Genomic DNA, 13,499 nt, shown 5'->3' on the forward strand with positions numbered 1-13,499 from the left:
AATATATTTTATTTTTTTAAAATTTATTTTTGATATCGATATATTAAAAAATAAAAAAAATAAATTTTAAAAATAAAATTTCAAATTTTAAAAAAATAAATTTAATATCAATGACAATGAACTCTTAGAAAGCAGCGAAGGATAGTGCAAACATAAATTTCCAGTTTTGCCTTTTCTCTTAAAAATTGAAGTATTAGCGTGATTCTGAAGGTCCCCACTGCAATTTAGTTTTGTTTTTATAATTTTAATACAATTTCTACTGCAAGGAGAGTGGTTAAAACTCGTTTGTAATAACCTTCCACACGCCAGTCGCCTCGCCTTGTGCCGAAGCTTTTATTTATTCTTTTTTAAAAAGACGCTGTCCCGATCCAAAAACTTTTCCTCACCGTCTCTCTCTACTCTGGAGAAAGATGACAACAGTCAGTCACTAAGGTCTAAATGTCTGTCTTCCAGCGCCAGTTGGATTTTCTCCTCTGTCGGACGACCTTTTTAGTGTCACCTTAGATCAGGTAATCAAAACCCTGAATTTATTTTTTTCTGGTTTCATCTATACTGTATTGATGATCGGAATTACTTACAATTTAATCTTAGAGTAATGCCATTGTAGACTAGGGTTGGGAAACGAAGGGAGTGTATGTTTTTCCATTGTATTGTAGGATGGCGGACGTGGGAGTGGGGGAGTTGTTTATTTGAATTGGTTTGTCCTTATATGGTTCCTCCATTTTTAGAGATTTTGGAGGTTAATCTCCACTATCGATAATGCATTTGTGGCACCTGTAATTTAGAGCAATCCTTGTGATGCAAGGTTTTCCTTCCGCCATACAGACACAACCTTTTAGTTTTGACTTACGAGAGGAAGCTCTTTCTCTGACTCCGATAAATGTCCCTTTTACGAGGAAGAGCCGAATTTCCCTTTGATCACCATTGACACACGTTTCCATCTGAAACAAGTTTAATTATTTGTTAATTACGATAAGTGTTGCATGGCTGGCTTAATTAAGAATTTTGTTAATAGTTTTATATAAATATTATTTGTTAGTTAAGAAAGAATGTTTTGTTTCATCTAAGAATTAATTGTAGGCTTCTGTCTAAATACTATTTGTTAATCTTAAGGATTAATAGCGCATATCTGCTTTGGTTCATTCAAAGCCAAACTATAAATGCTGGTATAGGATCATAAAACTGTGAAACAGAGAGCAGATTATGTCATGGTAACATGGTACTATAATTGCAGTGTGGCCTTAAGCTGTGTTTATCTATCTATTTATTTTTGTTTTATTCTTTCCTGCCTACAAATCTAATTTTATATCGTAAATATTATTTGGCATTGTAGGTTCTTTCTTTCTGCTATCTGTCATGCAAACCCATAATCAAACAGAGTTTGAAGGGCAGTATAAGATGCTCCCTCCAGAATCTGGAGTTTTTCAAGATCGCGAGGAACTAATCAAATATGTTCGTGACTTTGGGGCTAATCAAGGTTATGTTGTGACTATTAAGAAGTCAAGGAGGGACAGAAGAGTTATACTTGGTTGTGACAGAGGAGGCATTTATCGTAATAGGCGTAAGATTGATGAAAGTCAACGTAAAAGAAAAGCATGTTCACGCCTTATAAATTGCCCTTTTGAAGCAATTGGTAAGAAGGAAGATGATATGTGGGTGCTTAATATAAAAAATGGGGAACACAATCATGAACCTTTAAAAGACATGTCAGAGCATCCTTACAGTCGACGTTTTTCTGAAGAAGAGGTTAGACAAATTAGAATGATGACTGAAGCTGGTGTAAAACCACGACAAGTGCTTAAAGCTCTCAAGCAAAGTAACCCAGAGCTACAATCAACACCAAGACATTTGTATAACCTCAAAGCTAAGATCCGTCAAGGCGGTTTATCAGGTGAGATCCCAATCAATGCCTTTCCCTTTGGAATTGGTTATGCAGTGGTGGTTGGGAATCACTCATCGTTTTCTGCTGAAATGGAGGCTTCCTTTTGCTGGTGATAATCATAAATGAGCTCTCCATGTTACTTTATTCATGGTTGTTATATAGGCTTGATATGAACTGCTTGCAGTTGATTTGCATAGTTTTTAAACATTAAAAAATAGCTAATTTTTGGTAGAAGACATTAGTTGGTAGTTCTCTACAGTTTCGTTCATGATGAACTGCTTGACAGTCAATTGGCATATATTTCAGATATTTTAAGAAAATCATTTCCTGGTAAAATAAATCATTTGGTAGTTCTATAAAGTTTTCTTCACGATGGATTATCGTTTTTTTCCCCTTGCAGATAGATGTTTGAAGTCATGGAGACCTAACAGATCTGTTCCGGTAAACACTAGTGCAGCTTCAACCGGAGAGTCATTAAAGGAAGACAGGCAGCCTGTAGGGTTTGAATATATTTGAATTTCTAATTCCCTTCTTCTATCCGCAAGCTGTCTGTTTTTTCCTTGATTAAATGAATTGGGCCCAAAGCCTTAAACTAAATTTAATTGCAGATGAAGGTCCCTAACTTTATTGGAGGAAAGTTTGTAGTGTCTCAAGGGTGCACAATTATTGATGTTTTAAACCCTGTAAGTTCATATATGTTGTTACCTTTTCCTTTCAAATAGAGGTATTTGCGTTGTGTTTTTTCAGCATGATTTATTTCTTACATAGGCTACACAAGAGGTTGTTTCGCACCTTCCTTTAACCACATATGAAGAATTCAAAGATGCAGTTATCGCAGCCAAGAGAGCATTTCCTTCTTGGAAAAACACGCCTATTGCCACTCGTCAACGGATCATGTTCAGATTCCAGGAGCTTATTCGCAGGGACATGGTCTGTAAACAAGAATTGCATACTTGTATAGTTCCTTTTCCTTGTGAAATTATTATTTTGAATGCACAAAAAATTATTTCCAGGATAAGCTTGCTACCAGTATAACCTCAGAACAGGGTAAGACTCTAAAAGGTGCCTTGGGTGATGTGCTTTGTGGATTGGGTAAGTACCCAGAGAGTTCTCTTATTGTAATTTTTTCTTTGATTTCAGAAGATCAATTACAATGTGATCCCTAGTTGTCAAGATTGACCTTGGTGATTTGCCATTTATTTTTATAGAGGCAGTTGAGCATGCTTGTGCTATGGCAACATTGCAAATGGGGGAGTTTGTTCCTAATGCATCAAATGGAATTGATACATACTGCATTAGGGAACCACTTGGTGTTTGTGCTGGGATATGCCCTTTTAATTTCCCAGCGATGATTCCTTTGTGGGTATGTGCCATGTGTTCTAAATTCTTTTCTTTTATTAATTCTGTCCCTTGCTTTTCTTTACCCTTTCTAGATTTTATCTCTGGAAAATGGTGGCTCTGATTTCTTAAACATTCCTAATTAAACAAATAATTCTAAATCTATGCGTCATGATTTCTCACATTTGGCTTAGGTTGACAAATAATCAGATTTGGCTGAGTTGTAACTTCTTATCTGAATCTTAGTTTATTTAGGTTCTCTATCCTTTTATCATTCAAATCACTAAAAGAGTGAGTGATAGGAAAGAGGGAAGAAGGATTTTTTTCTTTCTCTCTAAAATGGTTATATGGTTTTTTTTCAGATGTTCCCTATTGCAGTTACATGTGGCAATACATTTGTTCTTAAGCCATGTGAAAAGAATCCAGGTGACTTTACCACATATTAGTTTATGTATTCCTTGTTGCTGTCAGCCATTGAATTTTTTTTTTGAGATGGAAACCCTTGCAAGATGAAGCTAATTCATTTGAGAGTAACCATACAAGTGGAATTTGGTTCTGATTGGGCAGGATATTTGATTTATAACTTGAACTTGGTCTTTGCTTGAGCTGGATATTTGATTAGGGTGTGAAAGCATGTGTGGGATATTCTAGGAAAAAAATGTATCCTATTACTCAAGGATGGTGCAGTAGAGTCAAAATTTTGTTGAAAACAGTCAACAAGACCAAAAAATTTCGCCCATGCCTTTTTTGACATGTGGACCAGCATATTATAACAAAAATTGCTGTGTCAGTAACTGAGTTGTTTCCAGAATGCAGATTAATTTAGAGGATTTCTACCATTAAGCATGTAAACAACATTATCAATAAAAGAATATAAGAACTATTTATGATTAATTTATTATTCTGTGAAGATATGTTATTAAATAGTGATGCTTTATGTCATGATCTGCTGAAGCTTACTTGGATGGCATCCTTTAGGCATTTGGACTTGTTATTTTTGTTATTCCTAAGTTGTTGTTGATATGAGGCTAAAAAATGGAGATGAATATTACATGAGCAATTTTTAAGGGTGCAAAAATAGGTGTAGAAGTGAGTTTTTAAAATTGTTTGATACAAGGTTAAGAACCAAGTGTCTTAGTGGAGCCAGTTAGAATTAAATATTTGAGAGGCACTAAAGAAGGAAAAATAGGCTATAAGTTTGAGAGAGAGAGAGGATACCCACCCTCCAAATTAAATTTTTTACCCCTTCCTCTCTCAGGTTAAAATATACCCCCCAATGAGCACCACTTGGAGAGTAATTTTTAAACCCTTAATTATTCCCTCTCCACTTTTTTGCACCTAAAGCCTTAATCATTACTGTTGTAATGTTAAATCTAATTACCCCCACATCAGAAATCTCCTTAAATGAAATCTGTTCTTATACATAATCAATGCACTTTTGTGGATCGGTTCTGTGAACTATACTGATATTGATGGCAATTTTATTTTCAGGGGCATCAATGATACTTGCAGCCTTGGCAGTGGAGGCTGGTTTTCCTGACGGTGTCTTAAATGTCATTCATGGCACCAATGTAATATTTGCTTCTTGAATCCTTTTATTCCTTGTCACTCACATTATCATAAAATAATTTATAGAGGGATCAATTGACTGTAATGTCATTTTAGGGTGTTACATAGAATATATGCTGTTTTGAGGGCCCTTTCTGGTTTTCTTGGCAAGCTGCATTTTCTTGCAAATTATATGTTAGTGAGAATCCCAACTGGGCTCAACATCCATTTTTTCGAGATGGTGTTCCTAGGGTTTGGCATTTGTTTCAGAGAACGGCTTTTGTTGTTGAGATTAGTTGGTTTGCTTTTAATGAGGAATTGGCAGTCATCTGATGTAACAAAAACCTAATATAGTTTTGGGTGGGATTGGATTCAAGGAACACTTATAAGACATTAAAGTCGATCATTTAATTTACTGATCTCAACAAATTTCTGCAGGATATTGTTAATTACATATGTGATGATGATGCTGTAAAGGCTATATCGTTCATTGGTTCAGATCTGGTGAGTTATTTCAAGATTAAACTGCACACTGATTACAATTATATTTGTAATGTTCAAAGTTTGAATACCATTGATTTGTGTGTGCAGACGTGCTTCCAATCTGATAGCAGGCTAATATTTCCTTTCATTTTTTCACGTTACAGTGCAATTTCTATAATAATATAAACAGTTGCAACTTTGAATAGACTTGTTGAATGTTACCCCTGCTTTTGTTAGCAAGTCAAGATCATTAGAAAGATAGGAGGACAAATGAATTTCTCATCTTGATTATGCTTGTAATAGACTGATGCATGCAAAATTAATACATCAAGTCAAATCCTTACACTGACATTCTGTGCTTGGTCTTTGTTCACCATTTGTAACTTGTTTTCCAAGGCTGGCTTGCATATATATGCTAGGGCAGCTGCCAGAGGGAAGCGTGTTCAGGTGAAAACCTCCTTTTTCTCCTCTCTGATTCTCTTGTGTGTGCAAGTGCATGCATGCACATCTTTTTATTTCAGGAAAAGACTTTTGGCGAAATGGAGGGCCACAGATCACAATATGAACAGGTCAAGTCTGTTGATTTTGTGGGACCCAAAGGTCAATGGCCATGACCATTTCTTGTTGTTATGTGTGCCCTCCCTTTTGTGCTGTATACAGCACTACTCTTTTCATTCCAACATATTGGGTTGAAATCTGTTTTACTTAAATGGGCTTCAAAACTAATTATCTGCTTTTTTTTTATCCTTAGTCTAATATTGGAGGAAAAAATCATGCTATTATAATGCCTGATGCAAGCATAGATGATACTTTGAATGCTCTGGTTGCTGCTGGCTTTGGTGCTGCAGGACAGCAGTGCATGGCACTGAGCACAGCTGTTTTTGTTGGAGGTTCATCAGCATGGTATTTTTATTTGTTTGTTTGAGCTCTTAAATAATTTTATTTCCCATTCTTTATCTGAGCTAACTCTATTCTTACATATTATAATGTGAAGTCTGTGACCTCCAGAAAAAAAATGTTATTTTGGCTTGTTTGTTAGTAAAATCCAACTTCTTGTGGGATGGTTCCTATTTGTGAATTTACAAATTTTAGGCAAGTGAAATCTGTTGACAAGATATGCTGGCAAAAAAGAGTTTAAAGAAGGGAGTAATTTGTGAAGAAATTGAGCACTGAAAAGGAAAGAAAATGATATTAGAAGTTGTCCTGGGTAATTGTCATGCTCCCCCTTTTCGTTCTCTTGCTTGGCAAAATTTTCCACAAAAGATATCATTTATCCTGGTTAAAATTATTTCGCGTGCTGTATGTTAAAGAGATCCAAAAAAGCTCATCTTCTCTCAACCCTCTAAATTATGTTTTAGCTATCACCATTTAGCAATATACTTTGCGACCAAGACTGTAGTATTCTCTTCCACAGGACTGGGATCTTTTTGAAGGGATATGATTTCTTGAGAATCCAATGCTTTTCTCTGCTGTCCATGTGAACAATTATCAAAATGTTGCTTTAATCATCTAGAGCAGTGATGATCACATTTTAAGGTGAGGAAAAGGAGGGGATGCTGTGGAGAAATTTAACAATTACCTTCTAATAAAAGTTTAGTTAGATTGTGATTGTAGACCTAGTCCAATTTGAGCACACAAAAAAGTTCATCTTTCATTGCTTTCTCAACTCTTTTAGTTGCCAAAAGTAGTAGAATCACTAATAACCATTCTTCTCTAAACCTGGTGTATGACACTGCCAAAAGATGCTGGTTTATCTTGTCACATGGTAGCTTCATAGGTAATTTCATGCACATAATATCTATGACACCAACGTGGATGTTGTAACAATATTTCCAGGGAGCATGAACTTGTGGAGCATGCCAAAGCACTTAAAGTTAATGCAGGGACTGATCCCAGTGCAGACCTTGGTCCAGTGATTAGCAAAGAGGTAAAAACAGTATGATTGAACATGCTTCAATTAACTTGCAATATGAGAAGAGTGAAATTGAGATCTGGCTTTCCATCATACATGAATTCTCTATTGGCATTATTTTATGTCATGCATGTTTTTCAAGTATGCTTGTTCAATGCTCAATTGCTTTGTTGGTTTCTGTGTGTTATATTCTCGAAGGCATGTTAAATTTGCAGGTAAAGGATTGCATATGTAGACTAGTTCAGAGTGGTGTTGACAGTGGCGCTAGGCTTCTTCTTGATGGGAGAAACATTGTGGTACATTGTTTGTTTCTATCTTTTATAAGATGATAACTTTGTGTAGGTTGCCCATGTGTTGTTTTTTACTTGGAGTAATATGCGTGCATGTGTGTAGTTTCTTCTGTATGCTTGTGTGTAAGCAGTTGCTAGATTTGCAACTGCCATGTACAACAACACAAGCATGCTAACATAGACAAACCACTTTCTTTCTGTTGTATAGGTTTTTGCTTGCACTATTTATCTCAGGTTAAATATTGTATTCGTTTATTAGGAGAAATACCATACTGGAATTTAAATTCCTTGTTTGGACTCATGTATTTTTGTCATAACTCTGAAAGCCATTTTGTAATAATTCCTCATGGCTATGGGCTCATGAGGCAGTTAAAAAAAATATAATTAACATGACCTCAATTTTTTTTTCTGGCCCAAGCTATTATACATCAACTGTTTAGCTAAACATGTGGATCAGATTTCAAAGTCGGGAGTATGATGTGTTTCTCCTATCTGGTCAGTGGAACTGAAAATGCCTAATTCATCTTTCCTGCTGGAATACTATCTCACATGGTGTTGGTTTAAAAAATACACATGGAGATTAAGCTGTCATTTTGCAAATCAATTTCACTAAAAGAATTATTTAATTCAAGTTTAAATTGTTTCTTAATCTTTTTTTTTGTTCAGTGTTGGGAATAATTTCAAAAAACAAGATTTGTAGGCAAGACAGTGTTTTAGATGAGAAGATACTCTTTGTTTGTTCATGAGGTGATCATTAAGTCATGTAAAAATGGATTGAATAGTTTGTGAAACATTTCCTAGAAGATATATTGCCAATCGCTTAGATTTTTCTTTATGCTGTAACTTACTGTGAAGGCAAGAGATGCTGCATCAGTGCGGCTTTTTTTAATTTGTTTTTGAAGGTTGAAAAAGATATTTGTTCGGTTTGTTTGAAATGACTTTAAAGGGTAAAGGAATTTAAGAGTGCTTGATGGTTTATGACCAACATCCACATCAATATCCTTTTTTTTTTAAAAAAAATCAACAAGGATAATATGTCAAAGAACACTATTAGATTTTACTAAATTCATGATCAACAAGGATGCAGTAGCTTATCATGGTTTCATATTTGGTATTCAATTCAATGATAGTAAATGTTGCATTGTCACTTTTAGAGCCATGTTATTGTGATTAAAATAAAAATCTTGAATGACAAGTGCCACATCAATTAGTAATCAAGTGCTTGTAAAATTGTTAGTTCTTTTGGCATTTCTCATCCACCTGATTTTCTCTTTGATTTCGGTTTTCTAGAATTTCTTGATAGCATTTTTCATTTCCTATTCTGTATGGAATCTTTCTACTATATAAGGACCAAGGTTCTGTGTAAATGGGATTTACTTGTTTTGCCCTGATACAAGATTCTAATCAAAACATGAAATGGAATTGTAATGAAGTAGAAGTCTGGTAGTAATGAGCCATTAGAGAGTAGCAAATAGTGTAACCAACACTTTGTCCATTCCGTAGAGACTGTCCTCTTTGACCATGCACACATAACAAAAATGGCTATTTATGTTATTAATTAAAAGTAGTTAGAGAACAAGTCATCCAACTTTTATTGAGAGGCAAATTAGAATAGCAGGATAATGGTTTGACATTTTAGAGTGGACATATAGGGCAAACTAAAAAAAGGGAAGGACACTCCTCGTGGGAGGGGGGAGGGGATTTCTAGTTGATCCTGCTTCACCATGAGCCCACTCACTCAAATTATGTGGGACCAAAGTGATTACAGCACCCACCTCTTCCTAAGTTTGTTTTAATAGTGAGCCAAGCTCACCCAATTAACTCTTCCTTGTGTGATGTAGGGAGTGTTAAATGATCCAAGTTTGAAAAATTTACTAAAGTAAAATAATTTCTGAATTGACTGAATAAAAATGGATAATACCTTCAACTCTTCTTCCTAGGATTGCATCATGAAGTTTGAGGAAAGTCAAGGAGAGAGCTCAATTGCTCAAATAGGAGCAAAGAGAAGTGTTTGCTGAAACATTAAGAGTCAGTATGAACTTAAGTTCAAACAGTGGAAAATTTGATGTTTCAGCTGTCAAAAAGAAAAGGACATTAGAAGACCTTGTCTAGACACTGGAGAGAAAGCAAAAGGTGAGTGTTTGTATACGTAGCTCTGAGAAGGAGCAATGCTTGATTCTGAGTTTTTTTTTTCATGATTGATTTCTACATTCTAATAGAGGTTTCTCTATTTGTGAGCCTAAAGGAGAAAAAAATTGTTGGGAAAAAAGGAAGGCCATTGTTCGTGCAGGGAAAAGTTGACCTAGTTTCTGAATTGTATTGTGAGGACTGAGGACCGTTGAAGCTTTGCATGTTCCTTAATTGAAGAAAAACCTCATTTCCTTGAGTACTCTAGATTCCTTGGAAGCATGTTTATGACAGGAAGCATGATTGTACTCCAGATTCTAGGTTTTATTAAAAACGTTACTGTGAGAGGCTGAATTGACCGAGTCACATAAATTGTTATTGTTTCCTCCTTTCTCAATTTTCTATTTCATTTTCTAATATCTTCTCATCTCTAGTTTAACTGTGACTTTGACCTTGAAGGATTAACTATTATAAGTCTTTCTTGATCTTTAATTCAATTCTTGAAGCTGAGCTTGGTTATAATTTTATAAAGAAGTTTTCTTTTTAATCTCCAGTTACAGTGTCTTGAGAAATAAAATGGATCCTTGATAAGCTTTTTAGACACAATGAGATTTCCATTGTTGGATTGTTCACCATTGGCACAAGTTGAGATCAAATGCAAAATATTTGAGTTCTCTGCGGATTGAATGTACTGGTTCAAGGTCATTCTCTCTTTACACACCCCTGTGTGTGGACTGACCCTATTAAATGATTAGTCTCTGCTGTATTTGTTGTGCTTTTCACTTTTCCACATCTGAATTACATCTCATTGTGTTGCCTTCTCCAGGTAAAAGTTCAGTTTAATAGTCTCTGTGATGAGTGATATAAAATTTTTCTTTCTTTTTTATAATTCAATTGCCGGAGAGTTTAATTTCCTAATCTAATTAACTTGTCTGAAATTATTTTGTAGGTTCCAGGATATGAAAATGGAAGTTTTGTTGGTCCTACAATCTTATGTGATGTTACAATCAGCATGGAATGCTACAAGGTATCCATTTCATGCTTTTTACTCTTTTATGGCTTCAGAATGAATGGACTTGGATAATTTATGATTCTCAGTGGAAGAAGAGTTGAACCAAAGACCTTGCCATAATCTTGACAGCGATGTTTGTGTTGAGCAGGAAGAAATTCTTGGGCCAGTCCTGCTCTGTATGCAGGTAATTTTCTTTTTTCTTAGATTGTTGCTTTTGAGTGAATCCTTTGGGAATTAGCTGGAGAATGGTTAACAATATCTGTTATTTGATAACCCACAGGCAGACAGCCTAGAAGAGGCCATAACCATTGTAAACAGAAACAGGTACATATTTTAACTCCTCTCTTAATCCTCAGGCTGCCATTAGAACGTGTCTTATATGTTCATCATCATAGAGATGTGTTTGTTGATTCAGTGTTTGTTGCAGTTTTCAAACATGTAACTTTTCCTCCATTCTTTCCAGACTTAATATACCATGCAAACTTTTTCCTACCTACTCTTTTTTTTTTCAGAATATTTGTAGATTGTGACAAGAAATAGTTTTAGACATATAAAGCCTTGAAAGGAATTGGAACCTTCTCAAATATATTATCTGTTCAGTATTCACACATCCAAATATCTCCCTAATTAGTCATTATTTGGGGAGTACTTGCACCTTCTTTGGATTCTCATATCTATACCTTTGTAGGTATGGGAATGGAGCTTCCATTTTCACTACATCTGGTGTCGCTGCGAGGAAGTTCCAGAATGACATTGATGCTGTGCTGGTAAGCCAACGTTTTTCCATATGGTGTGAGAAATGAAGAATTGCTTTTGTCAAAATGCATCTTGAAGAATCTGTTACTTTCTAGAAGATTTGTCCCCTTACGGAAAGTGCCATTCAGGTTGGAAAGTGTCTTGATGGTGCAACAGGAGGGAATGGAAAATTTGACCTCAGCAAATGATTATGTTATGTTGGATATTGTGATAATTTTTTCACTGGAATCCAAGTTTGCTGAATGTAGATGTTAGTTGGTCAATAGGAGGACTGGGTTCAAGCCTTTGATGTTTGTCATGTTGTAGATACAATAGAGGGAGAGCTTGTGACAAACAAAAGAAAATGTGTTCATGGCAGGTTTTCTTGGAGTTTGGGTATTCTCTGCAAGTGTGAACTACATCTTATTTTGTATTACAGGTTGGAATCAATGTTTCTGTTCCTGTTCCATTGCCATGCTCCTCATTTCATGAAGCTAAGGTGTCTTTTGCTGGCAATTTAAATTTTTGCGGTATAATTCCTTCAAACCCTCTCTCAGGCACACACATTACTTGGAGCAGTGGTTGGACCATTTATGAAATGCAGCTATGGAGCTCTCTTTTTTCTGTTTCTGCATGCAGGAAAGACAGGTGTGCAATTTTACACCCAGATTAAGACAGTTGCGCAACAATGGAGAGAGTTACCTAGCATAGGAGTCTCGCTGTCTATGCATACATCAAATGAGATGGACATGACAAGTCGAGGGGTTTGCTCAGCATTACCTCCATCTGAGAGAGATTCACCTGGCAAGATAGTGTCACCGGCTATGTCACTGGCACCAGAGAGAGATCCTCAGAAGCATAGAGAGCTGCTGTGTGAGAATTTACCAAAATCAGGAGGGTCATCAGTGCCCTCAATAACTGACAAGGATTTGCATAACCAGGAGGCATCCCTGGTTTTGCCTCCAACAGCTGAGAAGGATTTACAGGCGAAGATACCTCCCACTATACCTCATGCATCAGAGATCAAGCTATCAAGCCAAGAAATATCATTAACCACATGCCTGACATCTGAAGGAATGTATGTACCTGTACCATCTCAGTGGAATGAAACTCCAACCCTAACATCTCAGAGGACTGAAAGTATCTCTCAAATTTCTGAGAGGATCTATTTACCTACGTCTCAGAGGAGAAACAATGCTGCCCCTTCTTTGAAGAGGATTGATGCTGCAATGGATTTAACTTCTGATTGTGTATACATGGCAACGCCTCATCAGAATGATAATATGGGTCCAGCATTGCTCAAAGACAGCAGTCCAACTCCAACCTCTCGTCCAACTGACACCGCTGCACATCCTGCTTCGGAGAGGTTACATGATATTATAACTTCTCACTTGAGTGACAGCATGGTCCAGTCATTTCAAAGGAACGATCACATGTTTCCAACCGAGAGGAAATACACATCCGCTGCAGCTCACAGGAATGACCATATTGGCTTAACATCACAGAGGCCTGATGTTGCTTCATATCCAAGTTCCGAAAGGGTGTACAGTTCTGCAACATCTCAAAGGACAGACAATATGATTCCAGCATCCCAGCGAGCTGAAGCGATACCACCGACAACAAAAACTATGTATATGCCTCCAATTGTTCAGAGAAATAACGGTCCGCAGAAAACATCAGAGAGGCTATATATGTATCAATCTGAAAGGATGTATTCTGAGAGCACATTAATTTCAATAGATGGTTTTTCCAGCCAGGGAGTTTCAATGACTTTGGCGACATCTCAGAGGATGTAGGACACTGACAATGCTGTTTATTTTCGACTTGGGAATCTAAATTTCAGAGAAAACATTTAAGAAATATTCTCAGTGAACTCTTCCAAGGTATAAAACCTACCCCTTCTTATATGGGCCATCATTGTATTTCTTTTCGATGAAAAAAGTATCAGAAATTATCAGTCTAAAATTGATGTGCACAAGATTCAAACCGAGAATGTGGATGCCGGCGGCTAATGAATTATCAGGGATGCAAAGTTTTGCAAACCCAGAGCTTGTAACTGGGAATCAGTTTGCAACAGGCAGTGCTTATAAATAAATGAGACACAAGAAATGAGACACAAGAAAGAGGGAGAAATTGACAAGAAAAAAAAATATTAGAGTTATTAATGCTGAT

General features: G+C 36.2%; 1 protein-coding gene across 2 annotated transcripts; it reads left to right on the forward strand.

Annotated features, from left to right (window-relative positions):
- The first annotated feature begins 286 nt into the window (after positions 1–286).
- Positions 287–13,234, forward strand: LOC133694584 (methylmalonate-semialdehyde dehydrogenase [acylating], mitochondrial-like). 2 transcript variants are annotated; one of them, XM_062116148.1, is made up of 20 exons: positions 287–509; positions 1,334–1,891; positions 2,283–2,377; positions 2,491–2,565; positions 2,651–2,812; positions 2,896–2,974; positions 3,091–3,245; positions 3,583–3,646; positions 4,712–4,791; positions 5,207–5,272; positions 5,648–5,698; positions 6,003–6,154; positions 7,088–7,178; positions 7,379–7,459; positions 10,530–10,607; positions 10,741–10,776; positions 10,873–10,916; positions 11,281–11,359; positions 11,767–11,857; positions 11,967–13,234. In XM_062116148.1, the coding sequence occupies exons 2-20, from the start codon at positions 1,357–1,359 to the stop codon at positions 13,121–13,123; spliced, it is 3,171 nt and encodes a 1,056-aa protein (XP_061972132.1). In that variant the 5' UTR covers positions 287–509; positions 1,334–1,356; the 3' UTR covers positions 13,124–13,234. The 2 variants fall into 2 exon arrangements, with proteins under 2 accessions (XP_061972132.1, XP_061972133.1); XM_062116149.1 differs by lacking the exon at positions 5,648–5,698.
- The last annotated feature ends 265 nt before the right edge of the window (positions 13,235–13,499 follow it).

Source organism: Populus nigra, chromosome 5 (genome assembly GCF_951802175.1).
Source record: "Populus nigra chromosome 5, ddPopNigr1.1, whole genome shotgun sequence".
Lineage (NCBI taxonomy): Eukaryota > Viridiplantae > Streptophyta > Magnoliopsida > Malpighiales > Salicaceae > Populus > Populus nigra.

Coding starts and splice junctions, on each gene's coding strand:
- LOC133694584 (XM_062116148.1), top strand. CDS start 1,357: ATGCAAACCCATAATCAAACAGAGTTTGAAGGGCAGTATAAGATGCTC. Junction 6,155..7,087: donor GTTGGAGGTTCATCAGCATG/GTATTTTTATTT, acceptor CAATATTTCCAG/GGAGCATGAACTTGTGGAGC. Junction 10,917..11,280: donor ACCATTGTAAACAGAAACAG/GTACATATTTTA, acceptor ATACCTTTGTAG/GTATGGGAATGGAGCTTCCA.